Source organism: Tursiops truncatus, chromosome 2 (assembly GCF_011762595.2).
Source record: "Tursiops truncatus isolate mTurTru1 chromosome 2, mTurTru1.mat.Y, whole genome shotgun sequence".
NCBI classification, from domain to species: Eukaryota; Metazoa; Chordata; class Mammalia; order Artiodactyla; family Delphinidae; genus Tursiops; species Tursiops truncatus.
In genome coordinates, this window is record NC_047035.1 from 141,911,966 (window position 1) to 141,929,416 (window position 17,451).

At 40.5% G+C, this 17,451-nt stretch overlaps 1 protein-coding gene across 6 annotated transcripts in view; it reads left to right on the forward strand.

Annotated features, from left to right (window-relative positions):
• EFL1 (elongation factor like GTPase 1) overlaps positions 1 to 17,451 on the forward strand; it is a 136,668-nt gene that overhangs the window by 34,104 nt on the left and 85,113 nt on the right. For all 6 annotated transcript variants that reach the window (XR_012330306.1, XM_073801454.1, XM_019945798.3 and 3 more), the window contains 4 exons: positions 1,034 to 1,133; positions 5,076 to 5,227; positions 5,469 to 5,635; positions 16,808 to 16,946. Coding sequence is in view for 5 of the 6 variants with exons in the window: in XM_073801454.1 (XP_073657555.1) it covers positions 1,034 to 1,133; positions 5,076 to 5,227; positions 5,469 to 5,635; positions 16,808 to 16,946 (558 nt within the window). In the remaining variant the exon portion in view is untranslated. The remainder of the gene's footprint in view (positions 1 to 1,033; positions 1,134 to 5,075; positions 5,228 to 5,468; positions 5,636 to 16,807; positions 16,947 to 17,451) is intronic.

The following is a 17,451-nucleotide window of genomic DNA, read 5'->3' on the forward strand; positions in this document are numbered from 1 at the left end:
TGTTAAAAATTGAAGTCAGGGCGTGTCACTTTGTTCCTCACAGCCTTTCAAAGTTTTCCCTGGCAAGACTTCTGATAGGTATTTAATTCTTGCTTCCTTTATTCCTTATTTGAATTTTGTTTTTGTTTTTGTTTTTTCTCTATGTGGGCCTCTCACTGTTGTGGCCTCTCCTGTTGCGGAGCACAGGCTCTGGACGCGCAGGCTCAGCGGCCATGGCCCACGGGCCCAGCCGCTTCGCGGCATGTGGGATCCTCCCGGACCGGGGCACGAACCCGTGTCCCCTGCATCGGCAGGCAGACTTCCAACAACTGCACCACCAGGGAAGCCCCCTTATTTGAATTTTACTGTTGAATTCTTTATGTGTGAATTATTTTGATGTGGCGTGATTTTTTAAAAAAATTACTAACCAATGGTTTTTTATCTTAACCAATGGTTTTTTTATGTAGGTTAAGAAAAATGTGAATACGTTGATAGGAAATTGTGTTAAAATTTATAGATTTAGGGGAAATTGACATCTTTATAGTATTGAATCTTAATTCATTTCTAAGGTTTTTGGTTATTATCATGATAAGATATTTTTGTCTGTTTTATTTTCTAACTTGTTTTTGTGAGGGATTGGAAAAGCTACTGGTTTTTATGTATTTTATTAGTAAGCTACCTATTGACTATTGACCTTTGGTAAAATTTCTCAGTTCTATCCCTTCTCCACAGGAAACATTTCTGAGGGCTTATGGTGGGTGGTTAAGCCCGTTTCCTAGCTTTAGCTCTATGTGGGAGTTCCTCCAGCCCTTCTCCCACCCTATTAGTTTTGCTTTTCTTTCCTCATTTCTGCCAGTTCTCTTGCTCTTGCTCTACTATTTTTCTAGCAATTTTATACTTTTCCAGATGCAATTTTTATCATAGTGGTAAAAGATTATAGGTTGCTTATGTATTTAGATGATGCCGTGTTCTAAACTTCGTAATTGTTCTCAGAAGAATCTGGCTCTTTAATAATGGGAAAAAACAGTAACAGTTTTATTTCCTGTCTCTTTAGCTTTTATGAAATGTGGAAGCGAAGACACTGCTCCGGTTATTATCTTTGTTTCCAAAATGTTTGCAGTTGATGCTAAGGCTTTGCCTCAGAATAAGCAAAGGTAAGGATAAAGGCAAAGTTGGGCTGGGCCAGGGAAGTGGTGTAGGTTTGACGGGGCTGCAGTGAGGGTGTGGGTGGGAAGGTGCAGATAATGCTTTCTCTCCTCAGCCTGGAATTCATACGCCGCAGCCCCTGCGGGAACATAAAATTTGCAGGGTACTTTATCTTTTTGTGATACCTCTGTGGGAGATGGTTGTTGAAATCAGCTCTGGGACTGTTGATTTGAATTCATGTCAGTTTGAAGAGCAGTAAGAGTAGTGGTAGCCACAGTTAACTTTTATTGAACATCAGGCAGGGTCTGATCTGAGCCTGTCTTGTCTGCCCCAGTAGAGATTGTTGGATGGGTGAGTATCTCTGCTGATCTTCGTGTGTATTGTGCGTGTGTGGAGGGAGATGGCTCATTTCTCAAGTTTCCAGAGTCTTGGAGGATCTATTCTACATCGTATGAGTTGGTCATGTGTCTTCCCCTCCTTCCCACCTGCACTGCCCCCCACCCCTCACTAGTATAAATGATTAGATCCCGATCATTTCTTGTGAGAGTTATTGCAGCAGTCTCCTAGCTGGTTACCCTGCCCCAGTATCTAACTCTGCCAGTCCATTTGCCATCCTTCCTTCAGTATGATTTTGGTGTCTGGAATGAAAAGATTCACTCGATATAGGAGCTTGGAAGCTCCTCTTCTGTGCTATCCACAGCTACTCTGGGGGCATTCTGTGTAACAATTTTTCAAGTAACCTGAGAGAACGGATATAAATATTACTTCTGAAGAAGGTCCTAGTACCTCAGGCAGCATCTCAGATCTTACTCTTTTATGTTATAATTAATAATGATGATAACACTAATAATTGGCTGCAGTTTATTAAGCTTATAATATTCCTGCCTCACCATTGATTATGCCACTTAGATCTAACAACAGTTCTGCAATGGAACTGTCTAATGTTTCAGTCTTACCTGAGGAAATTAAGAGGCCTTAAAAAGACTAGGTAGTGCACTCAAGGTTACATAGCTAGAAGGAGGCCAAAGCAGTATTTGAATCTGTATCTGTCTAGCTTGAAAACCTGTGGTCTTCTACGTCACGGTGTGGAATCTGGCCTGTGTCATCCTGCGCAGCTTTTAAACTCCACCTCTAGATCTAGGCAGGCAGCCTTCCAACCTGCCTGCCCTTTTTAGATTCTGGGCCTTTGCTTTTGCTGTTCTCAACTGTACTCTTATCAAATTCTTGCTGAATACTTACTTGCTGCTAAGTACCTGTTAGGTAACATCCTATTAGGAGTTTTTGAGGCAGTTCCTCTCCCTCTGAATCCTGAGTCTTTGTGTTCCTTTGGCATCCTTCTTGAGAACCAACTTCTTGTAGTAACAAGACGTGATCTTCAGATAGAAGCCGCGTTCCTTGGTCCCTTGGTTCCCATCATCTCAGCTACCTGGTGGTGTGGTTACTGATCGTACCAACTATGGCCAGCTTTCCAGCCCTTTCTCTGACACTCTCCCAGCCCACCCCTTGGCCAGCTTCGCAGAGGCCAGAGCAGGAACATTCAGCTTGGAATCCTGAGGGTGGGTGGTTTTGTGTCGTTGCCTCTTTTCCTTTCTTCTCCAGATTCATCTCCCCAGTCTGCCATTTGACGCTCCAGTCAGCATTCTCACCTCTGGTCTCCTTCATCCCTGCTGTTGCTGACTGCCGTCCCCTCAGAACTGTCATCCGTAGTTAGCTCAACTACAGCCTCAATAACTCACTGCCCACAGATGTTCCTTGACTAGTAGAGCTCTGTTTTCTTGCAAATAAATTCCTCTTTATTCTCAATAAATACTAGTTTACACAATGGGTTCTTCATATAAAACCTTGCTGACTTCTCTTCCGTCTGCTCTGTTTACCTCTGCCACCACTCCTGGTACTCACAGCAGTGCCTGGCACATAGTAGACGTTAACTGGATGGATGGATAAACATGTAGATGGACAGCAAGCCTGCATGCATTTGATGCTGATTAGTAAATATAAAATGCTAATCATGTTATGAGCTCAGGCAGAATGAGGATTTACTATATGTGAACAAGTATGCTTCTTTCTTAACCAAAGCTAAAATAAAACCACATTTACTTAATGTGATGATGATTTTATCGTCTTTAATTCCTTCTGGATGGGAGACATAGCCTGATGATAACGAGTATAGAGTTTGGAGTTATCTGTATTTGAATTACGGCTCCTCCATTTATTGTCTATGTCACTTTGGGTCGTTATGTAAATTTCCTAAGCCTCCGTTTCTCGTCTGTAAACTAGGAGTAATAATACCTGTGTCATTTGTTTTGATTAATACGTGCTATAATATACGTAGAGTGAAGAACACAATGTCCGTATCATAGTTATAAGCCCATTGGAAGAGACCGTTTCTCTCCATGTGCTAACAAGTTCATCGGGGTGTTTTTTCCCACCCTGTTTGTAGTAATAATAATGTATTCTGCATTTATATTTTAATTCATACTTTTCAGATACTCTTATAAAAGATTTTAGCAAAAGTCCAGAAACAAGGTAAGTTATCTAAGGATTGATTGAAGGAGCAGCTGGAGTGTGTAGCCTGAAGAAGAGAGGGGGGAGGGGAAGGGCATGAATGCAGATGATTGAAAGGAAAGCAGAGGGAAGAAGGTTTGTTGGATGTTGCTCCAGAAGACAGAACAAGAGCCATGACGAGAAATTATGAGGAAGCAGCTTTTATCCTGTGTTTGAAAGGCCTTTAACATGTAGAGCTTCCAGTAAGGAGGAGCTTATCTCTTGTAGCGAAACTGCCAACAGGCTTGATTGCCTAACGACACCTGAGCAAGCCATTCTCAAAGGTCGCGCTCTCATTTTTTTGTGTCTTACGGCACAGCCCTACCACCTGCATTGGGATGGGTCTGACCAGAAGGGGCCGACTCCTAGAACCGAATTCTTCGATTTCGAGGGGCAGGTGCTAAGGGAGTGGCATTGGTGTCCAGCCCTAGTGGGAGGTCTTGTCTAGCAGGCAGGTGTCTGAAGAGCATAGCAGTGGACAGTCAGTGACCTAAGCGTTCACCTCCCAGGGTAGCCCACACAAAGTAAAAAGGGGTTTTAGGGTACCTGACATCAGGATCTCTAAGAGCATGTGGCCGTTTAGAATGCACGTGGACAGTGCGCTCTCAGAATGGCCATCTGAATGGATTCTAGTGCTTAAGGAGAGAGAAGGGGAATGGGGAATGGCAGGTTGGGAGACGCGATTATCAGCCAGGTGTCAAGTCAGAGACCAGGGGGTGAAGCAGGAATCATAAAATCACAGTGGGGGACAGCAGGGGAGGCAGGCACAAAGTGACAGATCAAGCAACGTGACCCACCCCCCAGATGAACCCCCCAGCAGACAGCCAGACACACCCACGCACTGCCTTTTCTCTGGTGGTACTTGGGTCTAACACAATGACTGATAATCACTATTTGACCTCTTATCCTGATGAGTTGCCAGCATTCAGCCTGACCCTTCTTCTTGGACCCCAATTCTCCGTGAAGATATACTTTTGTACTTGAGGAGAAAACCTCAGTTTCTCATTGAAGTCTTATGCTTGTCTCTCTACAGGGGTATTCTGAGCCCCGGTGTCTGTTACTCACACCCTTCCTTTTCCTGTCCTTTGCCTTATTGAGGAGGAACATCGGTACCTAAGAAAGGTTCCGTGCTGTCGTGTGTGGCTCTGTGTGGGGACGTGGGCTCTCGCATGTCAGTTCATAAGCTCAGACTAGCTGAGGACGCAGCATTCTCAGAGAAAGCCCGATAGGCCTTCTCTCCTCTTGCTGCAGTGAGGGAGAGAACTTGGAGAAACCTTCCGCCCAGAAGGGACTGGGGACCAACCGTCATCTTCTCCAACCACGTTAATACTTGCTGTTTCTCTACTGGAAGAGACTGAGAGATGCTTGATGTTGCCAGGTGTTAACGTGTCTGTGGTATCCTGTAGACCTCTCACTCAGGAGGAGATTGCCGAGAGGCATGAGCGTGCAAGACGAAGGCACGCGGAGAAGCTGGCAGCCGCGCAGGGCCAAGCACCCTTGGAGCCCACGCAGGACGGGAGTGCCCTTGAAACGAGTCCACAGGGAGAAGAGCTGAAAGGTATAGCTTTCCTAAATAGGCTTTGGTGAGACGGGATGTTTACTTAACTTGGGACACTCATCCTTTAGCTCTTGGGCTTTTTAGCTTTAAAGGTAGCTTTTATCAGTATACTTTCATTCTTGGTGTTTCCTTGCTGAAACTGGGCTGAATATAGCATATTCCCTGTTCCCTCTGAGTTTCTCAGCAGTCCCTGGATTGGAGAGAGCATTCCTGGCACTCATTATCCTTTGGCTTCTGGCAGGTGATGAGCAAGAGGTGGAGAGTGAGACCCCTAAACCTGTGCCCCAGGAAGGAACTGACCGAGAGGCTTTTATTGCATTTGCTCGAGTATTCAGTGGCGTGGCTCGAAGAGGAAAGAAAATTTTCGTCTTGGGGCCCAAATACAGTCCTCTTGAGTTTTTGCAGCGGGTAAGAATTGGAAGTAAAACGTTAGTTTATTGTTTCAGGGTTCTGATACTTTGTCAGATTGGTTGAGATTGGTGATTGCCTTATTAGTAGATTTATTTTGTCTCTAGAAAGGCACATTCAGGTGAATCCATGTACTTCCTCTTGTGTTAATTCAGTAACATTTGGTAAATCTGTCTCGCTTAGTAGCATTTAGGAAATTAAACCAGTATGTGAACCAAGTTTTCAAACCTTATTTAGTTAATTATAAGGCTTTTCTGCTCAAGGCTAGAGGAAGGAACTGGTAAGAACAGATGTCATGTTGGAGCCAGGGCAATAGCAGATGTTCAAGAAATATAAAGATCCAAAAACTAGGTGGTACAGGCCAAAGGCATGGGCAGTGAGCAGGTGATAGGCAACAGTTTCTTGGCAGGCAGATCCCAGAAATTGATCAGGAGGGTCTGAAAGTCAGTGAACAGCCAGCATCTAAATATGTCTGAGCCAAAGGGCAAGTAAGAAACCACAAGCTAGAGCCGTCAGAACATTTTTGGACATAAACCAGGTATATATGTAGTAAATAAATGATAAAGGTCATAGGATGAATGCCAGAGGTCCAGGGAGCCAGTCAGGATCAGCAAGAAGCAGTAAGTTAGGAGCTTCTAAGACGTGCAGCGTCACGAGCAGAAAAGCACGTGCTCCTCTCCTTGCAGGTTAACCAGGGGAGCTGCTGTATGAATGAGAGAGAGGGAGATGGCAGTTGACGGAAGTCTGTGCCGTCAGCTGCCTAGCTTTGAATGCTAATTCCATCAGTTTTAGCAGTCTGATCCTTGGACATTGCAGTGCTGAGTGGTGGCTAAGCAGTTCGTGCTAGTCTGTAACATGTTTGGATTTAGCAAGAAGGAGCGCAGCAGTTGGTGTGTATAGGGTTAGGTTTTATGGGAGGGAGAAAGTGCTGTGATGGCATGTATAAAAATCCATCGATGATTATCTTACCATCTTGGTTTACACATAATTGATAGTTTGTTATTTATCAGAAAGGGTGCTCTTGGTTAATTTTTTTCCTTTTTTACTCTCTAAACTGTCAAGAGGAGTAAGAAATTGTTATTTAGTGAAACACTGATTTATTGGGCATTAGAAATTCCACGAGCACTCCAGTTTATCTTCTGTACGTAGTGTATCTTTGCTCTTGTGGGACTCAGGATTGAAATCAACTGCTTATGTGTCAGATGACTAAAGCAGGAATGATAAGATGAATTGACAGCACGAATGACTCCTTATTTCAGTAATTGGATCCCCGTAAAACCTAATTTCAGCTACCTAAAAAAAAAAAAGTGAGTATTTCAGACATATCCCTTCCTGGAATTTTGTGTTTATCCTTTGTATTATTTTTTTCTATCGCTGCATGTTACAGATGACCACAAATTTAGCAGCTTAAAACAATACATGTTTTCTCATCTCACAGTTTTGTTTTCGTTTTTTAATTGGTCCTGCCTTCCAGTGCAGCCCAGAGCAAAGCCACTCTGCCTTATCAAGCACACACTCTGTGTACTTTACTTAATCCTTACCACCATCATCACTCAACCATCCTGCCATGAGTTTAGTATTATTTTACTATTTTCTTTTTACAAATGAGAAACCGGAGACTCAAAGAGTTTAAAAAACTTGCCCAAAGTCACACAGCTAGGAAGTGGTGGGTCAGGGCTTTGAATTCATATCCGTATGGCCCCCAAAGCCTGTGCTTTTTCCACTACACCAGTGGTTCTCAAAGTGTGATCCCAAGACAAGACCAGCAGTACCGGCATCTCCTGTGAACTTGTTAGAGGTGCAGATTCTCAGGCGCTGCGCCAGATCTACTGAAGAAGGCATTCTGGGGGGTTAGACCCAGGAATCTGTTTTAATAATCCTTCCTGGTGATTTCCTTGCCTGTTCAAGTTTCAGAACCACTGCCTACCATTCTGCTTCCCCACCTGGCTGCTGCTTCTGTTCACATCTGACCAAGAATTTATAGGTGACTTCTCTAGGGCTGGACATTACTATGTCTCTGGAGCAGAAATGTGCTGCACACACACACACTTCCCCCAAACACATACACACATGTACTCGGTAACCAGAGTCTTTTTTTTTTTTTTTTTTTTTTTTTTTTTTTCGGTACACGGGCCTCTCACCGTTGTGGCCTCTCCCGTTGCGGAGCACAGGCTCCGGACGCACAGGCTCAGTGGCCATGGCTCATGGGCCCAGCCGCTCCGCGGCATGTGGGATCTTCCCGGACCTGGGCACGAACCCGCGTCCCCTGCATCGTCATGCGGACGCTCAACCACTGCGCTACCAGGGAAGCCCCAGAGTCATTTTTAAAACTGCAGATATGATGTATCCCTTTCCTACTTAAAGTTCTTCAGTGTCTCCCCAATGCACTAAGGAGAAAGCCCAAACTCCTCAGTGTGGCTTTTGTGTGATGTATCCCTTACCTGTTTTCCAGCCTCCTGTCTACACAGACCTATTCATGTTTGCTACTCACATGAACTAGGAATGTTGTCATCACCTGGGAGCTTGTTAGAAATACAGAATCTCAGGCCCCACCCCAGAACTGCTGAATCAGACTCTGCATTTTTTTTTTTAAACATCAACCTTAAGTTTATTTCTTTTTGAATTTTATTTTATCTATTTTTTTATACAGTAGGTTCTTATTAGTTATCCATTTTATACTTATTAGTGTATACATGTCAATCCCAATCTCCCAATTCATCCCACCACCACCACCCCCCACCCCCCCAGCCACTTTGTCCCCCTTGGTGTCCATACGTCTCTACATCTGTGTCTCTATTTCTGCCCTGCAAACCAGTTCATCTGTACCATTTTTCTAGTTTCCACATATATGCTTTAATATACGATATTTGTTTTTCTGTTTGACTTACTTCACTCTGTATGACAGTCACTAGATCCATCCACGTCTCTACAGATGACCCAGTTTCGTTCCTTTTTATGGCTGAGTAATATTTCATTGTGTATATGTACCACTTCTTCTTTATCCATTCGTCTGTCGATGGGCATTTAGGTTGCTTCCATGACCTGGCTATTGTAAATAGTGCTGCAGTGAATATTGGGGTGCATGCGTGGTTTTGAATTATGGTTTTATCTGGGTATATGCACAGTAGTGGGATCGATGGGACATATGGTAATTCTGTTCTCAGTTTTTAAGGAACCTCCATACTGTTCTCCATAGTGGAGAACAGAAATTCCCACCAACAGTGCAAGAGGGTTCCCTTTTCTCCACACCCTCTCCAACATTTGTTGTTTGTAGATTTTCTAATGATGCCTGTTCTAACTGGTGTGAGGTGATACCTCATTGTAGTTTTGATTTGCATTTCTCTAATAATCAGTGATGTTGAGCAGCTTTTCATGTGCTTCTTGGCCATATGTATGTCTTCTTTGGAGAACTGTCTATTTAGGTCTTCTGCCCATTTTTGGATTGGGTTGTTTGCTTTTTTAATATTGAGCTGCATGAGTTGTTTATATATTTTGGAGATTAATCCTTTGTCTGTTGATTCGTTTGCAAATATTTTCTCCCATTCTGAGGGTTGTCTTTTCATCTTGTTTGTAGTTTCCTTTGCTTTGCAAAAGCTGTTAATTTTCATTAGGTCCCATTTGTTTATTTTTGTTTTTATTTCCATTACTCTAGGAGATGGATCAAAAAAGATCTTGCTGTGATTTATGTCAAAGAGTGTTCTTCCTATGTTTTCCGCTAAGAGTTTTAGAGTGTCTGGTCTTACGGGTAGGTCTCTAATCCATTTTGAGTCTATTTTTGTGTATGGTGTTAGGGAGTGTTCTACTTTCATTCTTTTACATGTAGCTGTCCAGTTTTCCCAGCACCACTTATTGAAGAGAATGTCTTTTCTCCATTGTATATCCTTGCCTCGTTTGTCATAGATTAGTTGACCGTAGGTGCGTGGGTTTATCTCTGGGCTTTCTGTCCTGTTCCATTGATCTATATTTCTGGTTTTGTGCCAGTACCACATTGTCTTGATTACTGTAGCTTTGTAGTATAGTCTGAATTCAGGGAATCTGATTCCTCCATCTCCGTTTTTTCCCTCAAGACTACTTTGGCTATTCGGGGTCTTTTGTGTTTCCATACAAATTGTGAAATTTTTTGTTCTAGTTCTATAAAAAATGCCATTGGTAATTTGATAGGGGTTGCATTGAATCTGTAGATTGCTTTGGGTAGTATAGTCATTTTCACAATATTGATTCTTCCAATCCAAGAACATGGTATCTCTCTCCATCTGTTTGTATCATCTTTAATTTCTTTCATCAGTGTCTTATAGTTTTCTGCATACAGGTCTTTTGTCTCCCTAGGTAGGTTTATTCCTAGGTATTTTATTCTAGGAATGCAAGAGATTTCTGTGCATTCATTTTGTATCCTGCAACTTTACCAAATTCGCTGATTAGCTCTAGTAGTTTTCTGGTGGCATCTTTAGGATTCTCTATGTATAGTATCATGTCATCTGCAAACAGTGACAGTTTTACTTCTTCTTTTCCAATTTGTACTCCTTTTATTTCTTCTTCTTCTCTGATTGCCATGGGTAGGACTTCCAAAACGAATAATAGTGGCAAGAGTGAAATCCTTGTCTTGTTCCTGATCTTAGAGGAAATGCTTTCAGTTTTTCACCATTGAGAATGATGTTTGCTGTGGGTTTGTTGTATATGGCCTTTATTATGTTGAGGTAGGTTCCCTCTATGCCCACTTTCTGGAGAGTTTTTATCATAAATGGGTGGTGAATTTTGTCAGAAGCTTTTCTGCATCTATTGAGATGATCACATGGTTTTTAAGATATTGTTAAAGATGGTGTATCACATTGATTGATTTGTGTGTATTGAAAAATCCTTGCATCCCTGGGATCAATCCCACTTGATCATGGTGTATGATCCTTTTAATGTGTTGTTGCATTCTGTCTGCTCGTATTTTGTTGAGAAGTTTTACATCTATATTCATCAGTGATACTGGTCTGTAATTTTCTTTTTTTGCAGTATCTTTGTCTGGATTTGGTATCAGGGTGATGGTGGCCTCCTAGAATGAGTTTGGGAGTGTTCCTTCTTCTGCAATTTTTTGGAAGAGTTTGAGAAGGATGGGTGTTAGATTGTCTCTAAATGTTTGATAGAATTCACCTGTGAAGCTATCTGGTCCTGGACATTTGTTTGTTGGAAGATTTTTTTTTTTTACAGTACGCGGGCCTCTCACTGCTGTGGCCTCTCCCGTTGTGGAGCACAGGCTCCGGACGCGCAGGCTCAGCGGCCATGGCTCACGGGCCCAGCCGCTCCACGGCACGTGGGATCCTCCTGGACCGGGGCACGAACCCATGTCCCCTGCATCGGCAAGCAGACTCTCAACCACTGCGCCACCAGGGAAGCCCTGTTGGAAGATTTTTAATCACAGTTTTAATTTCATTGCTTGTGATTGGTCTGTTCATATTTTCTATTTCTTTCTGGTTCAGTCTTCGAAGGTTATAGCTTTCTAAGAATTTCTCCATTTCTTCCAGGTTGTCCATTTTATTGGCAAACAGTTGCTCGTAGTAGTCTCTTAGGATGCTTTGTATTTCTGCAGTGTCTGTTGTAACTTCTCCTTTTTAATTTCTAATTTTATTGATTTGAGTCCTCTCCCTCTTTTTCTTGATGAGTCTGGCTAATGGTTTATCAATTTTGTTTATCTTCTCAAAGAACCAGCTTTTAGTTCTATTGATCTTTGCTATTGTTGTCTTTGTTTCTATTTCATTTATTTCTGCTCTGATCTTTATGATTTCTTTCCTTCTGCTAACTTTGGGTTTTGTTTGTTCTTCTTTCTCTAGTTCCTTTAGGTGTCAGGTTAGATTGTTTACTTGAGAATTTTCTAGTTTCTTGAGGTAGGCTTGTATAGCTATAAACTTCCGTCTTAGAACTGCTTTTGTTGCATCCCATAGGTTTTGGATCATCGTGTTTTCATTGTCATTTGTCTCTAGGTATTTTTTAATTTCCTCTTTGATTTCTTCAGTGATCTCTTGGTTATTTAGTAACGTATTGTTTCTCCTCCATGTGTTTGTGCTTTTTACGTTTTTTTCCCTGTAATTGATTTCTAATCTCATAGTGTTGTGGTCAGCAAAGATGCTTGATATGATCTCAGTTTTTTAAAATTTATTGAGGCTTGATTTGTGACCCAAGATGTGATCTATCCTGGAGATTGTTCCATGTGCACTTGAGGAGAAAGTGTAATCTGCTGTTTTTGGATGGAACGTCCTATAAATATCAATTAAATCTGTCTGGTCTGTTGTGTCATTTAAAACATGTGTTTCCTTATTAATTTCCTGTTTGGGTGATCTGTCCATTGGTGTAAGTGAGGTGTTAAAGTCCCCCACTATTATGTTACTGTTGATTTCCTCTTTTATAGCTGTTAGCAGTTGCTTTATGTATTGAGGTGTTCCTGTGTTAGGTGCATATATATTTATAATTGTTATATCTTCTTCTTGGATTGATCCCTTGATCGTTATGTAGTGTCCTTCCTCATCTCTTGTGACATTCTTTATTTTAAAGTCTATTTTATCTGATATGAGTATTGCCACTCCAGCTTTCTTTTGATTTCCTTTTGCATGGAATATCTTTTTCCATCCCCTCACTTTCAGTCTGTATGTGTCCCTAGGTCTGAAGTGGGTCTCTTGTAGACAGCATATATATGAGTCTTTTTTTTGTATCCATTCAGCAAGCCTGTGTCTTTTGGTTGGAGCATTTAATCACATTTAAGGTAATCATCCATATGTATGTTCCTATGACCATTTTCTTAATTGTTATGGGTTTGTGTTTGTAGGTCCTTTTCTTCTGTTGTGTTTCCCACTTAGAGAAGTTGCTTCAGCATTTGTTGTAGAGCTGGTTTGGTGGTGCTGAATTCTCTTAGCTTTTGCTTGTCTGTAAAGCTTTTGATTTCTCCATCGAATCTGAATGAGATCCTTGCTGGGTAGAGTAATCTTGGTTGTAGGTTCTTCCCTTTCGTCACTTTAAATATGTCATGGCACTCCCTTCTGGCTCATGAGAGTTTCTGCTGAGAAATCACCTGTTAACCTTACGGAGTTCCCTTGTATGCTATTTGTCATTTTTCCCTTGTTGCTTTCAGTAACTTTTCTTTGTGTTTAATTTTTGCCAGTTTGATTACTATGTATCTCGGCATGTTTATCCTTGGGTTTATCCTGCCTGGGAGTCTCCGCGCTCCCTGGGCTTGGGTGGCTATTTGCTTTCCCGTGTTAGGGAAGTTTTCGACTATAATCTCTTCAAATATTTTTTCGGGTCCTTTTTCTGTCTCTTCACCTTCTGGGACGCCTATAATGCGAATGTTGTTCCATTTAATGTTGTCCCAGAGGTCTCTTAGGCTGTCTTCAGTTCTTTTCATTCTTTTTTCTTTATTCTGTTCCACAGCAGTGAATTCCACCATTCTGTCTTCCAGGTCACTTATCTGTTCTTCCGCCTCGATTATTCTGCTATTGATTCCTTCCTGTGTATTTTTCATTTCAGTTATTGTATTGTTCATCTCTGTTTGTTCTTTAGTTCTTCTAGGTCTTTGTTAAACATTTCTTGCATCTTTTCTATCTTTGCCTCCATTCTTTTTCTGAGGTCCTGGATCGTCTTCACTATCATTATTCTGAATTCTTTTTCTAGAAGGTTGCCTATCTCCACTTCATTTAGTTGTTTTTCTGGGGTTTTATCTTGTTCCTTCACGTGGTACAAAGTTCTCTGCCTTTTCATTTTGTCTATCTTTCTGTGAATGTGGTTTTCCTTCCACAGGCTGCAGAATTGTAGTTCTCTTGCTTCTGCTCTCTCATCTCACAGTTTCTGTGGATTAGGATTCCAAGTACAGCTTATCTAGTCCTGCTTAGGGTCTCACAAATCTGCAGTGAGAGTGTTGACTGAGTTGTATTCTCATCTGGAGGCTTAGCTGGGGAAGTATCTGCCTCCAGACTTCCTTAGGTTGTTGGCAGGATTCATATCCTTGTAACTGTGAGCCTGAGGGCCCCAGATTCTTTTGGCTGCTGTCAACTCCTAGAGGCTCCCTGCAGTTTCCTGTCATGTGGACTCTTCCAGCCTGGATGCTTACTTCATCAGGCCCGAGAGGAGACTGTACAGTGAATATACTGGCAAGACAGAGTCTTGTGTGACCTGAGGTCATCGTGAGAGTGACATCCCATCACCTTTGCCATATTCCCTTGGTGAGAAGCAAGTCACAGGCCCCACTCACACTGAGGGGGAAGGGATTGCACAAGGAGGTGAACACCAGGAGGCAGGGATCATAGGAGGACCGCCTTTAGTCTGTCTGCTCCACCCTTCTGTTGCTTTTCCCTATAGTTTTACAACCTGTGTATACATTACTAAAGAATATCCTGTTTGTGTACTTTGTTTAAATGGAATCTTACTGTAGTTATTCTCCAGTTTGCTTTTTAACTTAACATTGTGAGGTAAATTTATGTTGATGCTTATCCTGTAGTTCATTTATTGTTCACTGCTGCATTGTATTTCATTATAGAAATATTTATCCATTTTCCTTTGAATATGTATTTCGGCTGCTTTCCTTTTGTGCTAATCGAAACAATGCTACATTGAATATTTTTGTACATCTTCCTTGTGCATATTTGCAAAAAATTCAAGGTAATATGCCCATAGTGGAATTGCCTGTGTGTATCTTCAGCTTAACTGGATAATTCCAAATTGTCTTCCAAAGTAGTTCTGACCTACACTCCCAGCAGCAGTGTTTAACAGTGCCGGTTATTCCGCGTCCTCTCCAAAATTTGTTATTGTCAGACTTTTAATTTTTGCTAATCAGATGGGTATGATATGATGTTTTGTTATGGTTTCAATGTACATTTTCCTTATTACTCTTTTAACGTGTTTAGTGGTCATTTTTGTTTTCTCTTATGAAGGTATCTCTTTGGGTCATTTGCATAATTTTCTGTTGTACAATATATACTTTTTAATATTGGCTTTTATATATTCTGTATATTAATTTTGTATATTCTTCTGTGTATTCTGAATACTAATTCCTTGTCATTTTTAAGTTTTGCAAATTCCTTCTTCAGTTTGGGACTTGTCACACTTCTTATTTAGTGTCTTTCAGTAGACAGTAGTTCTTAATTTTAATGTAGTTGAATTCATCAGTCTTTCCCATTATGGGTTTTATTTTTTGTAACTTGTTTAAGAAAATTAAAATTATGACTACACTGAAGACACAAAATTTTCTGTTTTCTTCTAAAGTTTAATGTTTGCCTTTCATGTTTAAATGTTTAAGTCAGTGTTTGTATTATATATGGTATGAAGAAGGGATCCAATTTGATTTTTGTCCGCATACAAATAACCAGTTGTTCCAACACCATTAATTGAATAATTCTATCTTTACCCACTAATCCTCTTTGTCAATTCTGTAATAAATCAAATTTCACATGTACATTGGTCTGTTTCTGGAGTATTAGACTTCATCTTTCCTGTTTGTCTGTCACTGTCTCTATTCAGTGTTGTCTTCTTTTCTACATGTTTTGACATCTAAAAGGCCAAATTCCTCTACCTTGTTTTTCTTTGTATCTCGTTTATTCCTAACTCTCTACTCTTCTCTATAAACTTTACAGTCATCTTGTCAGGTTCCATGAAAAGTCCTGTGGAGACTTTGGTATTGATTTAAATCAGTACATGTATGGCACTAGTCAACATTTTGCAATGCTGAATCTTTCTATCCATGAATGTATTAGGTATAGCTCTTCACTTATCTAGGTCATTTAAAATGTTTTTTATTAAAGTTTTATCATTTACTCTATAAAAATCTTTAATCACTTTTGTTACTAATTCCTAGCTCTCTTATATTTTGTTGATATTGTAAAAGTTACTGTTTTAAAAATATATATTTTTTCTGTTGCTGATTTATAGACATACAGTTAATTAAGTTTTGTATATTGGTCTGTGGCCATCTTGCTAAATTGTCTTAGTAATTATAATTCATCTGTAGTTTGCTTTAAGTGAATGATCATACTGTCTATGAATAATTCTGTTTCTTCCAATTTGATCCTTATGTTTTAAATTTCTTCCACCCTATCTTCAGAGCTCCCCTACAGAGTTGTCACTGAGTCACAACATGTACATTTAAATGTATCAGGTGCCTGAAAGGTCATCATTTTCATGAAGTTTCCAGGTCTACCCTAACACATTATCTTCTCCCTCTCCTCTGAGATTTCATGAATTTACTTGCCTGTACTGCTTTTGTGTCACTCACTCTAGGTTTGCAGTGGTAATTATCTTTGTATATGTTATGTCTCGGACGTTTTATTCTCCTCCTGGCACTGGCACAGTGCCTTGGGCCTTTCGGTATCAAAGATAAGTTGGTTCCTTGGTTGAAATGCTTTCAGGGCACTTGCATTTATATGGAGATCACTGAATAATTCGAGACAATATCTTGAATAATTTGAGACAGTATCTCCATAAGAATAACTGTGATGTAGGGGGAGTTCATCAATCTCTTACCCCTGTAGCATATCTTTGCATGTGAGTGTGCTGTGTCTTCTCATGAGTCCCTAATATTTCACAGCATGCTCTCTTCCAGATGAACGGTGTAGGATATAATATCAATAGCAGTTGTTTGGCCATTACATGGCGTGTCTATTACGTCTAACTGCTCTTCCAGAGTTACTCATTTTCATCTTGCTCAGCATTACCACCAGCCCTTGTTGAATGCTTAAAGGATATTATAATAAGATTATAATTGACATGACATTATAATAATATTATTACGATTTTAAGTGGTGATAGTAATAATGAGCGTTGAAATAATAGCATAGTGGTCACCAGAACTGGTGTTTGACATGGTTCATGTAAATACTAGCAAAGGGCTATGGGGATTTTTGTTTGTTAGTTAATGTGGTGCTACCAGGTCACAACAGAATTTATATTACTTAGCCGTAAAGCTTATGATTATGTGGAATTCTTGACAATTTTTGAATATTTGAGAGGTTTCACTGTTTCAGAATTTATTCATAAACTGAGACTTATTTTTGTATCATGCCGTTTCAGATTTACATGTTTCAGGTTTACATGCAATATGACTGCACTATATCTTACTTTTGAATAAAGTAACTTTGTAGGTATTAACGAATCTTTTTATTTGATGCCTTCTAAGTTATCTTCCTTTATTTATTTTATTTTTTTGCCTAGGTGCCATTAGGCTTCTCAGCTCCATTAGATGACCTTCCCCCGGTCCCCCACATGGCATGCTGTACCCTGGAAAACCTGTATCTTCTGATGGGAAGGGAACTGGAAGATCTAGAGAAGGTACCTCCAGGAAATGTGCTAGGTAGGGTGGTGCTATGTATTATATCTGTAGTCCATTCCGAGAGATTACCTGTCATACAAACTAAGTGAAGTCTTCAAAGGAAATGGCTTTGACCTCGTTTTTGGTTTGTTTATTTTTGTCCGGTGTCCTTAGGCTTTAACTTAGTGCATTTGAGTAATTAGCATGCATAACAATAGCTTGCTGTAAATTATGGTAGTTCTACTTTAAAAAAAGTAATCTGTGAATGCTCTGTCCTAAGCTGGGGTTCTATTTGCTTGGGAGCAAGAAGGAGAATTCCTGCTCACATTAAAGTCAGTCTAGATGAACAAGACACTTCTGGTTCTAAATTATCGGAAACTATTCTGATGTAGAGGTCTATTTTCTCGCAATATTTTTTATCCATTGAATGTTGCTTTATGTTATATATCCATAAGTACTCCTCCTTATCTCCATAATGTTTATTACTTGCTTGGCTTCTGCTCTTTGTGTGCAGAATTCACATTTTAAGGTCCTTAGTGCAATCCTA